We start from the raw sequence: 22,500 nt of genomic DNA, 5'->3' as shown, positions 1-22,500 counted from the left end.
TGTAATATGTAGTATAGAAGTATGTAGTATAGAAGTATGTAGTATAGAAGTGTGTAGTATGTAGTATAGAAGTATGTAGTATAGAAGTATGTAGTATAGAAGTATGTAGTATGTAGTATAGAAGTATGTAGTATGTAGTATAGAAGTATGTAGTACGTAGTATAGAAGTATGTAGGATGTAGTATAATAGTATGTAGTATAGAAGTACGTAGTATGGAAGTATAGAAGTATGAAGTATGTAGTATAGAAGTATGTAGTATGTAGTATAGTAGTATGTAGTATAGAAGTATGTAGTATAGAAGTATGAAGTATGTAGTATAGAAGTATGTAGTTTAGAAGTACGTAGTATAGAAGTATGTAGTATAGAAGTATGGAGTATGTAGTATAAAGTATATAAGTATGTAGTATGTAGTATAGAAGTATGTAGTATGTAGTATAGAAGTATGTAGTATAGAAGTATGTAGTATAGAAGTATGTAGTATAGAAGTATGTAGTATGAAGTATAGAAGTATTTAGTATGTAGTGTAGAAGTATGTAGTATGTAGTATAGAAGTATAGAAGTACGTAGTATAGAAGTATGTAGTATGTAGTATAGAAGTATGTAGTATGCGATTTCGAACACAGCCAATATCTCCTCCAGTCTTTTGACTCTGTGCTGCACCCTGGTGGACACATTGATTAACATCCACGCTAACGTAAAGGACTCATGGAAGCACGTGAGCAGTGACGGTAGCATCATTTGAAAATTTTCGTACATACATTGAGCATAAACGGGCTTTAAGAGTGACATAATGAAAGGAAAGTGGAAGGAATAACACAGTGAGGGTACGAGTGAGAAAATAAGTGGGACCAAGACCAAGCGAAGGAAATTGAGAGGGGGCGAAAAAAAAAAGCTAAAAAAACCAAAAACACACACACACAAAAAAAAAAAGCTAGGTGTAATTCTCGGATAGATACCGGGATCTATCAGCAGCATTGTGAGGATATGAAAGCGTCAAATGTGACAGGCGTAAAAGCATGCCCCTGCTGCGGTGCAGTCCGAGCTGCGCCGCTTTAGGCTTACTTAAGATAGATATCGGAGAAGTGCTGGACACGATAAGCGATCCGAATATCCCGGCAGAGAGCGTGCTCGGGGCCGGGGTAGTACCAAGCTCACCGGGTGGGGACCAAGTGGCACGCTGCCAGGTACTTCTTGTCGGACAGGATGCTGGCGTAGAAACGGATGATGATGCTGATGTCCTCGCGCAGACGCTTGTCGCCTTGGGTGGGGAACTTTGGAGACACGCTGGAGGAGAGAGGAGAAGAAGAAAAATGAAAAATGGGAGAGGTGTTTAATCAGTAGAGGTGTTAGTTAGGTATTGTTTTTCTTTTAACCTTCATGTCGTCCTCCCGGGTCAAATTGACCCTGTCTGTTTTGACCCTTCCTTCCTTTCTTCCTTTCTTTCTTCCTTCCTCCCTTCCTTCCTTCCTCCCTTCTTTCCTTCCTCCCTTCCTTCCTCTGTCCTTCTTTCCTTCCTTCCCCCCTCCTACCTTCCTCTCTTCCTTCTTTTCTTTCCTCCCTCCCTCCTTTCCTTTCTTCCTTCCCTCCTTCCTTCCTTCCTCCCTTCCATCCATACTTCTTTGTTTGTTTGTTTGTTTGTTTGTTTCCTTCTTTCTTTCCTTCCTTCCTTCTTTCTTTCTTTCCTTCCTTCCTCCCTTCCTCTGTCCTTCTTTCCTTCCTTTCCCCCTCCTACCTTCCTCTCTTCCTTTTTTTCTTTCCTCCCTCCCTCCTTTCCTTTCTTCCTTCCCTCCTTCCTTCCTCCTTTCCTTCCTTCCTCCTTTCCTTCCTTCCTCCTTTCTTTCTATCTTACTCCCTTCCATCCATACTTCCTTCCTCCCTTCTTCCTCCCTTTCTTTCTTTCCTTCCTTCCTTGACTTGAGAATTTGAGACTTCAATTTGATCGATGTCACTTTGAGCTCTGGAAAGTTTTGGGAGCAACATTTTATAGACTAAAATATTAGCAGATAAATTGAAATAACTGGCAGATGGATTAGAGATCAATCAGCCCTAGAAAATATATAGACAGCAGTATGTTCGTAGCTACCTGAAGTAATCGAAGGCAGTCGAGTAGATCTTCTCTCTGAGCACGTTTCTTACGGTTGAATTGGTGACGACGTCCGAGTGGAGCAGAGCCAGACCGAGAGTCAGCAGCCTGAAGCAACAGTAGAAGTATGATCCAACACTTAAATATGCTTTTATTACACCTTAAAGAACCATAAAACACATTTCCTTTAGGCTTGGTGTGAGTGTGTGTGTACCTGAAGCGAGGCCCAATAGCAGCCACGTGGCGGTTGAGGCTACCCTTCGCCCCGCCGACGTTAAGAGACAGCGAGCGTTGAAGCAAACTGCCGAAGATCTCCACTTGATCTGCGCTGGAGTACTTTGCAATCTCAAACCTCTGGCCTAGAAACTAAAGCAAAGAAGAAGCAATAAGTCACGTGAAAGATTTGAGAACATTGATGAGAAGATGTAGCAGCAAGCAGAGAAAGATGTCTGTTTGTCTGACCTCGATCCAGATGTGGTGAGGGGTAACATTTGGAGGGCAGGGGACGGGTTGGCTTTCCTCCGAAGCAGCCAGAGGATCGGCTTCCACCTGAGCGTCTGAGAATAAACCCATCTTCAGCTCCACGGTCATCTGCCAGGCTCCTGCCATCTCACGCATGAACTAAACAGACAAAAAGGAGGAGAGGAGATTGAGATTAATCGTGTGTATAAAATATAAATTCTGGTCCTCTGAAATGAGGCCAACCAGGAAGTAACTTAGAGCTGCATTCTATCAAAAGGCCACCAGGGGGCGACCGTCTCTATACAAGTCAATGGAGAATTCACCAACTTCTCACTTGATTTCTAACCTCAGTAAACGTTTTCAAAATGTGTTTATGGTCTCGATCGCTAGTTTAAAGCCTTCTTCAATGCAGTATGATGTTCATTTGGGACATTTTGGCCTCCCTGATTTTATATGTGACGATAAAGCAGGGTATGCATTAGGGCGTGGCTACGTCCTGATTGACAGGTTGATTGCCCAATGTCCTCGAGATCCAGCCCTCGCAACCACAGCAACCTCCCCACCCCGCCCATGGCCCCGCCTCATGCCCATATAAGTAGAATCTGTGTTTTTATTTTTCCCAGCATGCACCTGAAATTTTCAAGATGGTGCTGCCTAGATTCGAAACTATTGGCTTCCGAGCAGCAGTCCACAAACCAATGGGTGACTTCACGGATGTTACGTCCATTTCTTTTATACAGTCTATGGATAATATGCTGTGTAGCAATAACCATACCTCACTCCCTACGTGTTCGTTCATTTATGTTCTTTTATGCTCTGTGCCTAATGATTGAAATGGATGTACATGTTAGATGTGACGGACAAGGACACAATAAAACTCATCTCCATACCGGTACTTCCACTCCAGTGCGAGCTGCCAGCAGCCATTCCCAGCAGGCGATGGCGGTTTCCATGCCGTGCTCAGTAAACATCTTGAGAGGAGACCAGCAGAGGTGATGCAGGAGCTGAGGATCGCAGTCTAGACGAACAATAAAAAATAAAGAAAAAGGATAGCAGCAGTCAGATGACGAATTCACAGCATGCTGAGGTGAACGTGTATGTTTAGTAGAGCTGCACGATTTGGTGAAAAAGTCATATTAAGATTACGATATGATAAACAGAACAGTATCATGAGTGCACAGGCTGACATTCACCCCTTTTCCACCGAGCTGGAGCTGGTGCTGGTTCGGAGCCAGAGCCTGACTAAGCACCGGTTCTTTGCTTTTCCACCGCCAAAGCTCCAGCCCGGAGCCTCAGAACGGGAGCCAGAGCAAGCACCGACTCTTTGCTGGTCTAAAGCAAGAACCAATTACGTCATCGGACTGGGGCTAACGTTTATTAGCTGACTAGCGTGGCATTTACAGAGGGTTAAAGATTTGTTGATTAAAAGTACTATTTTTATCATTTTTTTGCCACTTCTTCTTCTTCTTCTTCGTTTCCGGCAGGCTAGATGCCTTGCACCATGTTGCTGCCTCTCACTGGTGATTCATGGAAGTGCTTCAAAGGCGCACGCTGGCTACGTTATACAGTGACGTAATCGCGTGGTTCCTTGCCGGTGGAAAAGCAACAGGTTCGTCAGAGGTGCTTGGATTAGCACCAACTGAGCACCGCCTCTAGCACTAGCTCCGAACCAGCACTAGCTCCAGCTCGGTGGAAAAGGGGTAATTGTGACTGTGCTTAGATTAATCGTGCAGCTCTGATGTTCAGCGTCGTTAAAGTAAACGTCAAACCTTTGGAGCTGATGAGCAGAGCGGCCAGTTTGAACATGGCCTCGGTGAAAGCTTCAGGCTGTCCAGAGTCCAAAGCTTCGGCCATCTGTTTGACCATCAGCCGGCTCAGATCGGACTGTCCTCGGACTGCCTGGGCGAAATGGATCATACCTGATACCTAGAGACCAAAGAGAGAAGAGACATCAGCTGAAGGAAGGAAAGAGGGAAGGACAGAAGGAAGGAAGGAAGGGAGGAAGAAATGAAGGATTAATGAAGGAAGGACAGGAGGAAGGAAGGAAAGAAGGAAGGGAGGAAGGAAGAAATGAAGGAAAGGAAGGGAGGAAGGAAGGAAAGAAGGAAAGAAAGAAGGTAGGAAGGACAGAAGGAAGGAAGGAAGGAAGGAAGGAACAAAGAAAGGAAAAAAGAGAGGTAGGGAGGAAAAAGGGAAGGAAGGAAGGACAGATGGAAGGAAGGAAGGAACAAAGAGAGGAAAAAAGGAAGGTAGGAAGGACAGATGTAAGGAAGGAAAAGAACACAGGAAGTAAAGTGGGCCGGATTGCTCCCCTCAGTGGGCCGGTTCTGGCCCACGGGCCTCATGTTTGACACCCCTGGTGTAGTTGAGAGCGAAAGGACGGGAATGTGATGTAAGAGATAATAATTGTTATGATCATTGGGTGTTTGTTTTATTTTACCTCTCCAGCGTATCTGTTCCTGAGGTTGAGGGAAGCCATGAAGTTAGAGTAGTCCTTCTTCACACAGGCCGGCCTCTCCGTCAGCTGAGTGGACTAAAGGTGAAAGAGAAGACATAAAACACTCAATAAAAACACATGAATTGTACTTAACTAGGTGGAAATAACGTAAAATGTCTAAAAAAAAATGGACTGAAATCTTTTATAACTTCCTTTTTACTACAATTGCTTTACTACTTCTGTATGTATATCTTCTCTCCATTGGGTATAATTGTTCCTTCCTTCATTTCTTCCTTCCTCCCTTCCTTCCTTCATTTCTTCCTTCCTTCTGTCCTTCCTTCCTCCCTTCCTTCCGTCCTTCCTTCATTTCTTCCTTCCTCCCTTCCTTCCTTCTGTCCTTCCTTCATTTCTTCCTTCCTCCCTTCCTTCCTTCATTTCTTCCTTCCTTCCTCCCTTCCTTCCGTCCTTCCTTCATTTCTTCCTTCCTCCCTTCCTTCCTTCTGTCCTTCCTTCATTTCTTCCTTCCTCCCTCCCTTCCTTCTGTCCTCCTTTTCTTTCTTTCTTTCCTCCCTTCCTTCCTTCTTTCTGTCCTTCCTCCCTTCCTTCCTTCATTTCTTCCTCCCTTCCTTCCTTCTGTCCTCCCTTCATTTCTTCCTTCCTCCCTTCCTTCCTTCATTTCTTCCTTCCTCCCTTCCTTCCTTCATTTCTTCCTTCCTCCTGTCCTTCCTTCTTTCCTTCCTTCCTTCTTTCTTTCCTTCCTTCCTTCCTTCTTTCCTGAGCAGACAATTTCTATTTCTAATTTTAAGGAGACTTTATTGAATTGTGACCCATCTGGTGTCTCACAGGGCTCCAGTCTTGAGCCTTTGTTTTTCCTTCATTATCATTTTGACTTACTTTCAAATCTTAAAGTTGCTGCCAATTTCACACATTTCATCAATTAAAAATAAATAATTAAAGATTATCAGGCTAAAATTATATGTCTCTGTCTCTGTTACTGCAAAACTAAGCCGTTAAATAACTGTTAATTATTATTTTATTCACCCCCAGTGTGGTGCTCTGTCTGTTGTAACCAGCGAAGTGAAGGATGCTCTCCGTTGCCATGGCGAGGCCCGTGTGCTGGGACAAACCCGACACCCAGTTCTGGTGTTTGTTCAGATACTCCTGAAAAAGAAAAAGAGACACACACATACAGTACAGTAGTTAAAAAACAATATTCAGAGACCTCATTACAAACTTTATCTATTATTATAAGTACTCAGAAGTTTTAAGAATTAAATCTATGTTACCTGCAGGTGGGATTTGGTCACTGATGGAGCCCATTTCATCGCCTCCTTAAGGATCTCACCACAGCGAGCAGCGAAGTCCTTCACTATGCTCTACAATCAGAGACAATCAAGTTTAAATGTTACATACAGTTGAGTAAAGGTGAACAATCAAATAATATATAGTTTATATAATGCATATGATAACTTTACTATAATAAACCATTTAGAGCAGAGAGGTCAAAGGAAGGAAGGAAGGAAGGAAGGAAGGAAGGACAGATGGAAGGAAGGAAAGAAGGAAGGAAGGAAGAAAAAGAAGGAAGGATGGAAGGAAGGAAGGAAGGAAGGAAGAAAGGGAGGAAGAAAAGGAGGGAAGGAGGGAAGGAAGGAAGGAAGGAAGGCAGGAAGGAAGGAAGGAAAGATGGAGAAAAGAAAAGCAGGAAGGAAGGAAGGAAGGAAGGAAGGCAGGAAGGAAGGAAGGAAAGATGGAGAAAAGAAAAGCAGGAAGGACAGATGGAAGGAAGGAAAGAAGGAAGGAAGGAAGGAAAGAAGGAAGGAAGGTAGGAAGGAAGGAAAAGAAGGACGGAAGGAAGGAAAAGATGGAAGGAAGGAACGAAGGAAGGAATAGATGGAAAACTTTACCTCTCTGGCTTCATACGTGTCTGGGACGGTGATCCTGTACGGAGTATCTGGGATGTCGTAATACGGTTGGTCTTTATGAATATCCTGCAACACATCCAGCGTTAAACATCAATATTAATATCCTATATCCTGATATAATAAAATATAAAACCAGCATTAAACATCAATATTAAATATCCTATATCCTGATATAATAAAGTATAAAACCAGCATTAAGTCTGATTGATGATTGATGGCTTACAGCACTCAGCGAGAGAGAGAGGGTCTGCAGAATATCCAACATGGTCTTCAGCACGCGGCCCGCTCCACAACAAGTGAGGGAATCTGAGGAGAGAGAGAGAGAGAGAGAGAGAGAGAGAGAGAGAGAGAGAGAGAGAGAGAGAGAGGGAGAGGGAGAGGGAGAGGGAGAGGGAGAGGGAGAGAGAGAGATGATACTGTTATCTCTGCCGGGTGGATGAAGGCAAGGCAGCCAAGACCAGACAAGACCTCCCGGGTCAAATTGACCCCGTCTGTTTCTTCTTTCCTCCCTCCCTTCCTTCCGTCTGTACTTCCTCTATCCCCCTTTCTTCACTCCTTCTTTCCTTACCTCCCTCCCTCCCTCCTACCATCCTTCCTTTCCTTCCTCCCTCCCTCCTGACTTCCTCCTTTCTTTCCGTCTTCCTTCCTCCCTTCCTAACTTCCTTCCATCCTTCCCTCCTCCCTCCCTCTTTTTCTTCCTTCCTTCCTCCCTCCCTCGTTTTCTTCCTTCCTTCCTTCCTTCCTTCCTCCCTTCTTTCCTCTGTCCTTCTTTCCTCCCTTCCTTTTTCATTTCTCCCTACCTCCTCCCTTCCTTCCTTTCCTTCTCTTTCCTCCCTCCCTCCTGACTTCCTCCTTTCCTTCCTTCTTCCTTCTTCCTTCCTCCCTTCCTACCTTCCTTCCTCCCTCCCTCCCTCCCTCCTACCCTCCTTCCATCCTTCCTTTCCTTCCTCCTTCTCTCTTTCCTCCCTCCCTCCTGACTTCCTCCTTTCTTTCCTTCTTCCTTCCTCCCTTCCTAACTTCCTTCCATCCTTCCCTCCTCCCTCCCTCTTTTTCTTCCTTCCTTCCTCCCTTCTTTCCTCTGTCCTTCTTTCCTCCCTTCCTTTTTTCATTTCTCCCTCATTCCTTCCTTCCTTCTTTCCTCCGTTCACCCTCCTTTCCTTCCTCCCTCCTTCTCTCTTTCCTCCCTCCCTCCTTCCTAACTCCCTTCTTTCCTCTGTCCTTCTTTCCTTCTTTCCTCCCTTCCATTTTTCCTTTCTCCCTCCTTCCTTCCTTCCTTCTTTCCTCCGTTCACCCTCCTTTCCTTCCTCCCTTCTTTTCTTCCTTCCTTCCTTGACTCGAGCCAGTGTGAAGACTTTAGAACTGGAGTAATGTGCTCTGATCTCTTTGTTCTGGTTCATCATCGAGCTGCAGCTGTTTAATGTCTTATTAAAGTGTTTAAAGTGTGTCTCTGTGTCTCTCACGTTTCAGCCAGACCGGACAGATATTTATCAGCCACTCTGCGGATCCTCTTGTGGATGTGGTTGAAGTTGACCAAGAGGAACTGAGCGTGGCGTTCCAGCTCCTCCTCGTGGGATTTGGTTTTTGCCTTAAAAAAAAAAAAAAAATAGAACATTTAGTTTAAAGACTGAGACGATTGATTCCAACGTTTATTATTTCCTCAATTAACCTTCCTGTCGTCCTCCCGGGTCAAATTGACCCCTTCTGTTTTAACTGTTCCTTCTTTCCCATCTTTCTTCCTTCCTCTGTCCTTCTTTCCTTCCTCTTTTCCTTTCTCCCTCCCTCCTTCCTTATTTCCTCCCTTCATCCATCCCCTTTTCTTCCTTCCTCTCTCCTTCCTTTTTTCCTCCCCCCTACTTTCCCCCTTCCTTCCTTCCTCTGTCCTTCTTTCCTTCCTCCCTTCCTTTCTTCTTTCCTCCTTCCCTCCTTCCTCCCTCCCTCCCTCCCTTCCTCTGTCCTTCTTTCCTTCCTCCCTTCCTTTCTTCTTTCCTTCTTCCCTCCTTCCTCCCTCCCTCCTTCTCTCTTTCATTCCTCCCCCTACCTTTCCCCTTCCTTCTTTCCTTCCTTCCTCTTTTCCTTTCTCCCTCCCACCCTCCTTTCTTCTTTCCTCCTTCCCTCCTTCTTTCCTTCCCTCCTTCCTTCCCTCCCTCCTTCTCTCTTTCATTCCTCCCCCTACCGTTCCCCTTCCTTCTTTCCTTCCTTCCTCTTTTCCTTTCTCCCTCCCACCCTCCTTCCTTCCTTCTTTACTCCCTCCCTCCTTTCATTCTTTCCTTTATTTCCTTCCCTCCTCCCTCCTTCTTCCTCCTTTCCTTCCTGTCTTCGAGGACAACAGGATCTATGAAATGTCAATAAGCAGACAAACAATACCAAACACGATATAAAACAGAAACAAATAGCAAATCCTGTCGATTAACTGTTTTCAACTCGTATTAAGACACATTAAGAGATATTTACTGCACCTTTAAGTCAAGTCAAGTCAAGGTTTATTTGTAAAGCACATTTAAAAACAACCTCAGTGCTGTACAGTTATTAAAATACAATGTAAGTTTTCTTCTACATCTTCCTGACTGACTCTCTGCAGTGAATTTGCCGCCTAATGTTGCCTATAGACTAAAACTCTCTGATACATATAACAAAGGAAACTATGGACCCAAGAGTTTTAAAACATTTTATTTAAATGCCAATATTGCCTCTAAAATTACAGACAGTATGTGTGCAGCCTAATAATAATCAGCCTTGCAGGGTTTTTTTAATGGCGCTGTATTAGATAATTTATATTTATTTATTTATTTATAAACACAAAAATGTAGATGATTTTGCTGTGAAACCAGTACGAGCTACTTCCTTTGCTGCTACACACTTAGTATTCCTTTATTAGTTTCATTAGGCAGTAAAGGTTTTATTCTCATATCTGTTTTACCTCAAGTTTAAAAGTCTTTCATTTGGTTATAATTGGTGTTTTGGTTTAAACGTCATCCACAGGCCTCTTCTTCTTTGTTAGTTTGCTTGTTGTGCGTTTGTGTATTTTAGAAACAATTTAATTCCTTCTTAAATAAATAACTTTAATTATACCAAATAAACCCGGTTATTTACGTTGCTTCCATTTCTCCTTGTGGGCTGGGTCATAACAACATATTACATGAGTCCAAACCTACAATTTGCAGCAACAATGATACACAACCCTTTGTTAATGCCCTCCACTGTGTAATTAAACACTAGATAAAAATCTGAATACACTATAAATAAGATTTTCTTGCTTACTTTTTCAGCCATCATCTGCAGGAAGACTTCAAAAACCTTGTCGCTAACAGCAATCACACACTGCATCATGCCTGGAAAGAATATATATTAAGTATTAATGCATAACAATGAACCACTAACACTAACTTTTTTAAATAAAGTTTTTAGGGCTGTCAGCGTTAATCACGATTAGATTAATGCAATCCATAACGCGTTAATTTTTTTTAATCGCATTTTAATGTTGCAAGCCTTTTTGTCCCTTCTACTCCCCCGTAGACGGCTCCTCTAGCTGTAGCGCTATGCTTTGAAGTGGCCTCCTGCAGTAAACCTACCGCGCTGATGGAAAGTAAGAGAGCTACTGGACTTTTGAACGGCTTGTTTAACTTTAAAACACTTCCAGACGCTTCAGTTGACAAGTCAAAAGTAAAATGCAACCTGTGTCAAACGGAGTTTAACTACCACCGGAGTACGTGGAGTTTGAGTTAGCACCTCCACGCTAAACACCCAGGTGCAGCCAAGCCAGCCTCAGCTCCACCAAAGGACCATTTTGGAGTGTGGGAGTCGCAGCAGAGCCGTGATTGATTCCCAGTTAAGACACTCTGGTAAGAAATGCTTTACATTATGGGCTTAAAACTGCCTTCAAATGGAAAATAACACGATTTTAAACATGCAATTCAAAACGCCATTAATCGCAATTAACTATGGAAATTCTGCGATTAATCGTTTGACAGCCCTAAAAGTTTTATATCTTTTTGTCTTCTGCTTTACCAGATTTATCCTTCTGTATCGCTCTGTCTTCAAAGTATCGAAACATGACCTGAAAACGATCCGAGTCCTGAGAATGCAGCATCCTGAAAGACGCAGAGGAAACATAATCATACTTTATATTAATAATCATTGAAAACAGTCAAACAGATGAAGTGATTAATATGGGTTAGGGTTGTTTCATGTTTCTCATACCTCATATATTCTAATCTGTAAACTGACAGCAGATACGTCGACATGGCGAAGTCCAGTTTGTTGATGAGAGCAGCGACTTCAGGAGGAGGATCCAGCAGGTTGATGATGGTGCTACGCAGATCGTTCAGCTCCGCCTGAAATTAAACCATGTTACCGTCACTGCTCACGTACTTCCATGAGTCTTTTACGTTGGTATGGATGTTAATCAATGCGTCAACCAGGGGGCAGCACAGAGTGAAAGGTTTGTGATGACAACAAACTCAAAAACAAACATGGCGACTGTGGAGGAGATATTGTGTTCGAAACCGCATACTAAATACTATTATACTACATACTTCATACTTCTATACTACATACTACATACTTCTATACTACATACTACACACTTCTATACTACATACTACATACTTCTATACTACATACTACATACTTCTATACTACTTACTACATACTTCTATACTACATACTACATACTTCTATACTATATACTTCTATACTACATACTTCTATACTACATACTACATACTTCTATACTATATACTTCTATACTACATACTTCTATACTACATACTACATACTTCTATACTACACACTAAAGGACCAGATAGTAAGCAGACCGTTTACACTGTAGTAAACTACACGATAACCCACAATGCATTTGGTTCCTACCCGAGCTGAAATCATCAGGCTGAAGCTGATTTCATTTTAGCTCTAACTCTGTAAATAAACCACTTTATCCACATTTCTAACCTTTTTAGGAAGAAAGTAAAGTAGCCCTTTAGATCCACAATGTGACGCTAATTTGTCCAAATAACACCCATTGCCTTTTATTATTAAGAAAACCATAACGATAGAATTGGTGCTTTTATTTTGAAAACAGGATGCGAACATACCCTCGCTGTAGGTACCTGTGACGTTTGTATTTTGGGTTTTTTTCAGAAGTAGTGTTGCATCTTGGGTAATTTGAGTGTGAGTAGTAACATTGCATCTTGGGTAATGTGAGTGTGAGTAGTAACGTTGCATCTTGGGTAATGTGAGTGTGAGTAGTAGCGTTGCATCTTGGGTAATGTGAGTGTGAGTAGTCAGCTCTTGATGCATAATCTGCATTTCTGGAGAATCTAGTAAACCATCCAGGAACTTCTCACATACTCTAAATCACATACTACGCAGTTAAACACACTACATACTTCACATGACGCCAGAGTTAGTAAGAGTAGTAGGAAAGGATGAGGTTTCGAACAGACCCTATGTGTGTGTGTGTGTGTGCGTGCGTGTGTGTTCTCATTACCGGAGTGACGGTGTCGTTCTTCAGTGCAGAGTTGTACTGCAGCTCTGAGCGTAGAGGTTCTCCGCTGGGAAACGTGAGCAGCGGTGATTTGGTGGCAATCTCACAAACTCCTTCGTGCCATTCTTCAGGCCACAGACCTGAAGAGTCCGACAGAGTGTGACACATTTTAATTTTCAAATGCTGCATCAGTTCATTTAATATTCCTGTAGATCAACGAACTCTGTACCTGAGCCTTCGACAGCAAACCCCATGACGACAGAGTAGAGCCAGAAGTCCCTGAAGAGCTTCTGCAGACGTGGTTTCGCCTCTTTGATTGGTTGCAGCCTCTTAGTCAGCTAACAAGAGCAAAAAAAAAGAGAAAGAATAGATTTTTACATGTTATTAAATGATCCAAATAGATGCTAAGAGTCATCATGTGAGACAAACTGACATTCATATGCTCAAGTTTAGATAGAAAGTGAAGTTAATTGACTGAGCCTAACTACTAAATGTAAAGAAACCTGACATTAGAAATATCTAAACTACTCACCACTGCAATAACTGGAATGAGGACACCGAGGTTTCCGGCGCTGCTTGAAGCCTGGAGAGACAAAAGAGGAGAGTGATTGTACTGTGATGATTCAGGAAGTATTGGGAAAAGGGCTGAGCGTGCCTGACTGGTCAAACAAAGTCTCAGAAGAACTAATGTTGAGCTTCATTGATAAAATATGGAAGTGCTGTAGAAGTCAGCTGTAGGAGAGAGAAGAGAAGCTGACTCAGCAGCAGGTGAGATGACTTGTCTAATCAAGCTCTGCAGTAAAGGCTGAGCTGAGTGAGAGCTTGACAAATGGCTCTTTTCCACTATACAGTTCTAGCTCTACTCGGCTGGGCATGGTCGTCATAGCGACACAAACACATAAACAATGGAGGACATGGAGGCGATGGTGTACTTGCTGCTGTATGAGGCTTTCAGTCACATACACAAAGCAAAGAGAAGAGAAACTGAAATAGCTGTAACGCTGTTGTCGGTATTGACTGTTCCTTCTTTCCTTCCTTCCGTCCTTCCTTTCGTCTGTCCTTCCTCCCACTTTCTCTCTTTCCTCCATCCCCCTTTCTTCCTTCCTTCCTTCCTTTCCTCCCTTCTGTCCTTTCTTCCTTCCTCCTTTCCTTCTTTCTTGCTCCCTCCCTACCTTCTTTCCTCCCTTCCTCCCTCCTTTCCGTCCTTCTTCCTCTCTCCTTTCTTTCCTCCTTCCTCCCTCCCTCCCTCCGTTCCTTCCTTCCTGCTAAATTCACTTTACACGGTCTTTAAATAAAAGGTTTAACTATGTCTGTCTGTGCTCTCTGCTGAAGGAATTCATGGTGGCAGCAACTTGTGCCACAGTATCACATTTATCAACATTAAAAATGAAACTATGTTGTCTGTCTCGGTCTAATTCAAAGACAGACAATAAGGAGCTTTAAACCTTCTTTTCCATCCCTGCATGTCTCCTTTTTATCTGTTCATTACATCCAAATCAAAGCATCAGAGTCACGCAGCATCAAACACACAGAGAACAACAGGATGACTCTGTATTGTTGCTTCCTGGTGTGACCATTGTTATGCAATCTGTCGTCAGTCTAATCTGACAAATCTTCACGGTTGTTCAGGTGCAGTAAAAACACAAGAGAGGCTCCTGATTTGGGTCGATAGAAAAAAAACAAAAAACGCAGCTTCCTCATTCATTTATTTATTTAAGCGATGCAGCAGAAAATGACTCAACGCTAAAACTGCAACGAGCTGCATTATCATGAGCATGCACCCTGTGGAGTTGGAGTTTATGACATCTATCAGCATTTTAAAGCAGGTTTTTATGAGTGGGTGCTCATTTTTTTTAATATCCTGCCAAATGGTTTCACACTACTCCAATGATTAGTGGCTAGGAGGAAGGAAGGAAGGAAAGGAAGAAGGGAGGAATGGAGGGAGGGAGGGAAGGAGGGAAGGAAGAAGGAAGGAAGGAAAGGAGGGAGGGAAGGAAAAGAAGGGAGGAAGGAAGGAAGGAAGGAAGGAAGGAAGGAAGGGAGGAAGAAGAGAGGGAGGGAAGGAAGGGAGGAAGGAAGGAAGGAGGGAGGGAAGGAAGAGAGGAAAGGAAAGAAGGAAGGGATGGGGGCAGAGGGAGGAGCAGTGTAAAATACAAATGCATGTATTTAATAAACCCACTCAGTGATCTCATTACTGCTGTATTTGTATATATATATGTGTGTGTGTGTGTGTGTGTGTGTGTGTGTGTGTGTGTGTGTGTGTGTGTGTGTGTGTGTGTGTGTGTGTGTGTGTGTGCATCGTACCTTCAGAGTGGGTCCTTTGTCTGAAGCTCTCTCGCTGGCTCTCTTCCCTTCTAAACCCAGCTGAACGAAAAGCTCGAGCAGATTGACCAGCAGCTCGTCCACCATGTGTTCAGCCTGAAGGTTCGCTGCTATGTTCCCCAGAGCGTTGATCACTGCCAGAGAGCAGTGTCTACACACACATACACACACACACACACACACACACACACACACACACACACACACACACACACACACACACAGAAAGAGAGAAAGAACACACACATTTAACTACAAGACAAACTGTTTATGTTTACTTTCTCATGAATCTAACAACCATAATTAACTATAACTGTGTAGTTGAATCTGTTTTTTCACCTGTAGCCGTGATCCTTGTAGTCTTTGGTGGAGTAAACCATGGAGCTGGCCTTCACACTGATCTGCTGGAACAGATTCCACACTTCCTGGTAGATGTATTGCTGAGGTGAGAAAGAAAGGAAATAACATTATGAGGCTTAGTTTAATTTATTTCAGTCATTTTCAACTCAAATACCCATAGAAATAAATAAAATAAATATGTCTTTGTTGGATCAAGCAGAGGAATAAACACTCACATTTCCTGTGATGACCATGCAGCCCAGCTGATCGATGATGAGGACGTCCAGCTGGGACGGAGGCTGGCAGAACTTCTGCTGCAGGATCTGCAGGATGGGCTCCATGACTCTGGGAGTGTCCCGCAAAGCCACGGCGATGTGCCCCAAAGCCCTGATGGTGTGATCTGGGATCAAATGGGCGTCCCTGAGGAGGAGCAAGGAAGGGTTTTTAAAGACTATGTAAAGTGAATTCAGACATTTTCTTCTAAACACATTAAATAGGTCATAAATGTATTTCTAAAAAAGGTGTAAAAAGCATTTCAACCATTTAGATTTGAATTGTGGAGCTAGGCTTCACAAACTGTGTTTCAACATTTCTGTGTTCAGGATTTAGTGATTAGCATAAACCCGCCCCTGCTGCTGTAGAGGTATAAATACATCTACAGTTAGCCAGTTAGCTGAGTTAGCCGCCGAGCTAGCCACTGAACTCGCAGCTGAGTTAGCGGCAGAAAGCTCTCAAACCTAGCGTCCATGTTTCTGGTAGAGGTGGTGACTTTGATTGACAGGTGAGACTCGGTAGGGGGCGGGGCTTCAGCGTTTGGTAGCAGAGAAAGAGGCTGATTTTTACACAACTTTGAAGCCTAATTTCATATATTTGGTGATTTTTTTAATCATTCAAATTTGGCAGGGTGGTTAACAACACACTTTTCTGTGGTATGTCAAACTCAGAACACATATTTATTCTTACTTTACACGGACTTTAAGTACTGTTCTTTCTTTTCTTTTTAATTTAGAGTGTTTAATTTGTTTGACTTACTTATCATTTTCCTGATAGATGTAGAGACGATTGGACAGACTGGCGAGAAAAGCTTCCACGATGACGCTATCCATCGTAAGTCCTGCTTTCAGACACCTGAGGACAAGAAGGAGAACATTTAAATAAAAGGTGTGTGTTAAAATCTTGTGGGTTAAAATTTCTAATTTTCAGGAGACAAATATATGTTTAGGATCATGTCGGTTGCTAGTAAGAAAGCCATTACTAGGAAGTGGCTGAAGACAGAGGCACCTAAGAGCGAGGATTGGGTTGATGTAATGCATAATATTTATAATGATGGAAAGGTTGACTTTTTTGGTCAGAAGGAAGGGACAGATGAAAGAAGGACAGATGAAAGAAAGACAGATGAAAGAAGGAAGGAAGGAAGGAAGGAAGGATGGAAGGGAGGAAGAAAGAAAGAAAGGAGGAAGGAAGGAAGGAAAGCTGGAAGGAGGGAAGGATGAAAGGGAAGAAGAAGGAAGGAAAGAAGGAAGGAAGGAAAGAAAGAAAGAAGGAAAGATGGAAGGGAGGAAGGAGGAAGGAAGGAAGGAAAGCTGGAGGGAAGGAAGGAAGGAAGTAAGGAAGGAAGGAAGAAGGAAGTAGAAGTGTGTGTGTGTGTGTGAGTGAGTGAGTGAGTGAGTGAGTGAGTGAGTGAGTGAGTGAGTGAGTGTGTGTGTGTGTGTGTGTGTGTGTGTGTGTGTGTGTGTGTGCATATGCTGTAGAAGTGTGTGGTGTGTGTGTGTGTGTGTGTGTGTGTGTGTGTGTGTGTGTGTGTGTGTGTGTGTGTGTGTGTGTGTGACTCACCTGCAGATGTTATCTATAGAAATGTCCCTCAGCTGTTCGTACATGGACGGCTGAGACTTCTTGCTCTGAGTGCTGAGGGTCGACTGGGAGTGTTCGTTGGTCACGTGGATCTTTATCTCTCCGGCTCCTTCAGAAAAGAAAAAAAAAACAAATGTGTGTGGAGCTTCAGGATTTTGAAAGTCAAGCGTTGAAGAAGTGGAAATAATAAGACTGGTTTGATTTACCTGAAGTGTACTGGCTGTGATATTTGTACAGCTTGACTAAAACAGGAGAAGGAACCACCAGGAAGTCTCTGAGGGACATGGTGACGGAGTGAGCGACCACAGGGAAACGCTCACACAGACGACCCAAACCCTGAAAACACACACACACACACACACACACACACACACACACAGACAGACAGACAGACAGACAGACAGACAGACAGACAGACAGACAGACAGACAGACAGACACACACACACACACACACACACACACACACACACGCTGCTATTTAAACTTCCTTTGATATTTAACATCCATTGAGCTCCTGCTTTTCTTTTCTCCATACTTCCTTCCTTCCTTCTTCCTTCCTTCCTTCCTTCTTTTCCTTCCTGTCTTCTCTTCCTTCCCTCCTTCCTTCCTTCCTTCCTTCCTTCCTTCCTTCCTTCCTTCCTTCCTTCCTTCCTCCCTGCTACCGTCCATCCTTCCTTCTTCTCCCTTTCATCCTTCCAACTTTCTTTCTTTCCTTCCTTCCTTCTTTCTTTCCTTCCTTCCTCCCTTCCTTCTTTCCTTCCTTCCTTCCTTACTCCCTGTTATCGTCCTTCTTTCCTTCCTTCCTTCCTTCCTTACTCCCTGTTACCGTCCTTCTTTCCTCTGTCCTTCCTCCCTGCTACCGTCCTTCCTTCTTTCCTCTGTCCTTCCTTCCTTCCCTCCCTCTTCCTCCCTTCTTTCCCCTTTCATCCTTCCAGCTTTCTTTCTTTCCTTCCTTCCTCCCTTCCTTTCCTTTCCTCCCTGTTACCGTCCTTCTTTCCTCTGTCCTTCCTTCCTTTCCTTCCTACCTCCCTTCCTTCCTTTCGCTATCCCGCCATCCTTCCTTCTCTCCTCCGTCGTTCCTTCCTTCCTTTCCTTCCTTCTTCCTCCCTTCCTTCCTTGACCCGAGGACAACAGGAAGGTTAAAAACAGAATGGACTGGCTGTTTAACTCTGATGTCTTTAAGTCTGTTATCTATCTGAAGCCTGGAAAAAGCATCAGGATGGTTTATATGTTTAACTGCTCTGATGTCTGTTATCTGGATTTCATTTAGATTGGGCATGATACGTTAATAAAAAAAATCAATCATCAAGTAGTAAGAGTGCTTATACTGGGCTGGTTTCTGTCTAAAAGGAAAGGAATCATGCATGAGAAGGGAAGTAAGTATGAGGATGTTTAAGGATGAAAGTGTTACCTGTAAGCAGCAGATGAGCAGCGGCATGTGAGCGATGATTACTTTACTGGACGTTTTGGACTGAAGCTTCTCCGACAGTTTGGTGCAAAGGTTCTCGGCTCCTGGAGAAGAGAGAGAGAAACAGACGAGTGACGAGTGAGACATTATGAAGTAAACTAAGCCTGGTGAAATGTTTACCTACATACAGTGGATAAAAGAGTAAGATATATTGGTTTCATATCTTCAGTTTAACCTTTGTGTCGTCCTCCCGGGTCAAATTGACCCCGACTGTTTTGAGTGTTCCTTCCTTCCTTCCTTCCTTCCTCCCTCCCTGCTACCGTCCTTCCTTCCTTCTTTTCTCTGTCCTTCCTTCCTTTCCTTCCTCCATTCCCTCTTGCTCCATTTCATCCTTCCCTTCTTCCAGCTTTCCTTCCTTCCTCCTTTCATCTGTCCTTCTTTCCTTCCTGCTACCGCCCTTCCATCCTTCTTTCCTCTGTCCTTCCTTCCTTTCCTTCCTCTGTCCTTCCTTCCTTTCCTTCCTCACTTCCCTCTTTCCTCCTCCCTTCCATCCTTCCTTCCTTCTTACTCCCTTTCATTATTCCTTCTTCCTCCCTTTCATCCTTCCCTCATTCCTTCCTTCTTTCTTCCTCCCTTCCTTCCTCCTTTCCTTCCATCTTTCTTTCCTGCCTTCCTTCTTCCTCCCTTCCATCCTTTCTTCCTCCTTTCCTTCCTTCCTTCCTTGACTCGAGGACAACGGGAGGGTCAACATCAAAAATACTTCACATACAGTTAGAGACTGATCTGAGATTTCCTTCTTTCTTTCTTTCTTTCTTTCTTTCTTTCTTTCTTTCTCAACTGTATTTCAACGTGCTCTAATAAAAACACTTGACTTGACTTGGACAGGAAATAATAATAATGTAGAGTTGTAAGGATAAACGACAGGAAGTAGGCTGAGTGCACCGAGGTCTTACCCTGCTCCTCGGTCACAGCCCAAACCATCAGGTCCACGCAGGCGGCGTTGGCCTGGCAACGCAGCTTGAGCGGACTCAGCTCGCTCTGCAGGTACTCCACATCGTGCAGGATCCTCTGCAGCTCCGACTGGCTGCTGCTGAACTGCTCCAACACAAAGTCATGCACCTCCTTCACAAAGTCCGTCTGCAGGTCTGATGATGAGCAAAACACATTATTACTGATTTCAAAAGAAGAGAAATTGGAGGTTTAATTGTTGGATAAATTAAAGAAAGAAGAGAAGAAGAGATTCCTTACCTTTAAGATTGTAGAGAGTGTCTCTTAGCATTTTAAAAATGGCTACATACAGAGGATCGCTGAAGGTTTTGTAGTGCAGATGAAGACCAGGATTCAACTGGTGAGAAAAAAGAAAGCAACAGAAATATAACAATGAACCAGTGGTGGGGAAAAAAAAGTGCAAAAAAAACACCTTGATATGTGTGGAAAAGAGTCATACCTCTAAAAACTCTGCCAAGATTTCATCCAGTGATTTTAAAAATGACTCAGACACAAGTTGTTCAACCTGGAAGAGAAAAAAAGGCAAATTAATTTTCACTTTTGGCACATTTTTGATGTTTTTGGTGTCTTTATTCTAGCTCTTTTTATTCTTGTGTGTTTCTGTTGTTTAAAGAAAAAAAGGAGGGGAAGGACTAGAAAAGCTCCTTCCTTCATCCTTGACCCTTTTCAAACATTAAAGACTGTGTAAAGTGAATTCAGACAATAAATAGGTCATAAATGTATTTCTAAAAAAGGTGTAAAAAGCATTTCAACCATTTAGATTTGAATTGTGGAGCTAGGCTTCACAAACTGTGTTTCAAGATTTCTGTGTTCAGGATTTAGTGATTAGCATAAACCCGCCCCTGCTGCTGTAGAGGTAGAAATACATTCAGCACACACTACTACTACTACAGTCTACAGTTAGCCAGTTAGCTGAGTTAGCCAGTTAGCTAGCTAGCAGCCGAGTTAGCCGCCGAGCTAGCAGGCGAGTTAGCTGCCGAGCTAGTCACCGAGTTAGCCGCGAGCTAGCAGCCGAGTTAGCCACCGAGCTAGTCACTGAGCTAGCAGCAGAAAGCTCTCAGACGTAGCGTCCATGTTTCTGGTAGAGGTGGTGACTTTGATTGACAGGTGACACTTGGTAGGGGGCGGGGCTTCAGCGTTTGGGAGCAGAGAAAGAGGCTGATTTTTACACAACTTTGAAGCCTAATTTCATATATTTGGCGATTTTTTTTAATCATTCAAATTTGGCAGGGTGGTTAACAACACACTTTTCTGTGGTATGTCAAACTCAGAACACATATTTATTCTTACTTTATACTTTAAATGGTGATTATTACCATGTGGAGGAGCTGTCTGAGCATGTCGAGAGGGACGTGAAACTCTCCGGAGCTGCTTCCGGTGAAGAGAGGTGAGACGGAGAAGCTGGAGCTGATGGTGGAGAAGTAATAATCTGGGTCCACCGCGCTGCCGTCTGGGAGGTACGAGCCTGAAGAAGAGAAAAAAGATGGATTAGTTTAAAATATATGCTGCTCCTTTAAAAAGTCACATCGGGCTCAACTGCATCTGTTCAAGTGGAAATCTGATTTTACACTTCAGCTGCATGTGTGGAAAAAATAGTAAAAGCTTTTAGTGTCTCTGGAGGGAGCTGAGAGGAATCTGATGGTGACAAGTGATGCAGAAACTGTAGAAATTGATGCGATTTGAGTCAGCAGCAGTTCAAGCTGAGGACTATAAATCTCCAACTGGACTCTCAGCTATTCGGCTGCATTGCGGAAAATATCGGAGGAAGACAAACGTGTGGAATAAAACATATTTTTTCATAGTATTTTTTAATAAACTGTCCTTTAAGTGAGTCTTGACAATCTTACAGGAGTGAGATATTAAATTATTTTAACCATTAAAACAGGCAACAAGTACCAGAAGATACATACATATTTATATTCTGCTTATATCTTAATAGTGGGGGAACGTATCCTGGTTGAGATACAACTCATAAAACCCAAAATATACCAAACATTTTTAAGATTACTTGTGGAAATGTTTGCTTAGGTGCAAAGTAAATAAACAGAATAATTGTTTACTTTTCATTTCCACTCCCTCCTGCTTGATTAAAAGTTAAAGTATTTACCTTCAAAGTACTGAGCAGAGGGATCAGCAGGTGAGCTGGGAGTCAGACCGACTCGCTCTGGACTCGCCTAAGATCATAAAAAAAACAGATATAACCACACAGCTGCACATGTTTCATGAAAAAGAAGACAGGAAGGAAGGAAGGAAAAAAGAAAGGGAGGAAGGAAGGAAGGAAGGAAAATAAGACAGGAAGGAAAGAAGGAAAAAAGAAAGGGAGGAAGGAAGGAAGGAAGGAAGGAAAAGAAGACAGGAAGGAAAGAAGGAAAAAAAGAAAGGGAGGAAGGAAGGAAGGAAGGAAGGAAAAGAAGACAGGAAGGAAAGAAGGAAAAAAGAAAGGGAGGAAGGACAGAAAGAAGGATAGATGGAAGTAAGGAAGGAATGAACGAAGGAAGGAAAGAAGGAAAAAAGAAAGGGAGGGAGGGCAGAAGAAAAGAAGGAAGGACAGATGGAAGGAATGAAGGAACGAAGGAAGGTAGGAACAAAGGAGAGAAAAGAAGACAGGATTGGAAAGATGAAGGAACGAAGGAAGGAAAGAAGGAAAAAAGAAAGGGAGGACAGACAGATGGAAGGTAGGAAGGTAGGAAGGGGAGGGAGGGAGGGAGGAAGGAAGAAAGGAAGGAAGGAAGACAGGAAAGAAGGTGGGCCGTTTGCCCCCCCTGTCGTACCTGCTGTGACACGCTGGTCATGGATGTGCCTTTACGCTTCAGACTGTCCGACTGACACACGCTAAGCAACGAGGTCGGCGATGATGGAACGGAAATCGTTGAAGGAGCGCCGTCGCACCGCATCGCCGTCGTCTCCCGTGTTCAGCGGGGGGATGACCCGGCCGAGGGAACAGCTTGGACCAGTAACGGCTCGTCGGTGTTGCTGTAACGGCCGAAAGCTCTGGCCACACCGAGCAGAGTGGGCACCGTGTACCGGCACAGGTATTCTGTAGAGAGAGAGAGAGAGAGAGAGGAGAGAGAGAGAGAGAGAGAGGAGAGAGAGAGAGAGAGAGAGAGAGAGAGAGAGAGGAGAGGAGAGAGAGAGAGAGAGAGAGAGAGAGAGAGACCAGAGAGAGAGAGAGAGAGAGAGAGA

General features: G+C 43.5%; 1 protein-coding gene across 1 annotated transcript in view; it reads right to left on the bottom strand.

Moving 5' to 3' along the window:
• Positions 1-22,500, bottom strand: part of LOC128380705 (phosphatidylinositol 4-kinase alpha-like) — a 53,905-nt gene that overhangs the window by 17,472 nt on the left and 13,933 nt on the right. Inside the window, 34 exon segments of the mRNA XM_053340575.1 lie at positions 1,157-1,285; positions 2,085-2,192; positions 2,299-2,450; positions 2,547-2,705; positions 3,437-3,564; positions 4,316-4,472; positions 4,987-5,079; positions 6,025-6,144; positions 6,270-6,359; positions 6,888-6,971; positions 7,129-7,188; positions 7,190-7,211; positions 8,366-8,490; positions 10,164-10,234; positions 10,911-10,993; positions 11,103-11,236; positions 12,391-12,527; positions 12,617-12,725; positions 12,920-12,970; positions 14,692-14,860; positions 15,049-15,149; positions 15,285-15,468; positions 16,081-16,176; positions 16,882-17,008; positions 17,106-17,235; positions 18,313-18,413; positions 19,263-19,454; positions 19,558-19,654; positions 19,757-19,822; positions 20,634-20,782; positions 21,425-21,491; positions 22,089-22,166; positions 22,168-22,248; positions 22,251-22,354. Of these exon segments, the coding sequence (XP_053196550.1) occupies positions 1,157-1,285; positions 2,085-2,192; positions 2,299-2,450; positions 2,547-2,705; positions 3,437-3,564; positions 4,316-4,472; positions 4,987-5,079; positions 6,025-6,144; positions 6,270-6,359; positions 6,888-6,971; positions 7,129-7,188; positions 7,190-7,211; positions 8,366-8,490; positions 10,164-10,234; positions 10,911-10,993; positions 11,103-11,236; positions 12,391-12,527; positions 12,617-12,725; positions 12,920-12,970; positions 14,692-14,860; positions 15,049-15,149; positions 15,285-15,468; positions 16,081-16,176; positions 16,882-17,008; positions 17,106-17,235; positions 18,313-18,413; positions 19,263-19,454; positions 19,558-19,654; positions 19,757-19,822; positions 20,634-20,782; positions 21,425-21,491; positions 22,089-22,166; positions 22,168-22,248; positions 22,251-22,354 (3,754 nt within the window).

This window comes from Scomber japonicus, chromosome 19 (genome assembly GCF_027409825.1).
Source record: "Scomber japonicus isolate fScoJap1 chromosome 19, fScoJap1.pri, whole genome shotgun sequence".
Lineage (NCBI taxonomy): Eukaryota > Metazoa > Chordata > Actinopteri > Scombriformes > Scombridae > Scomber > Scomber japonicus.
This window is presented reverse-complemented; position numbering and strand designations above follow the sequence as displayed.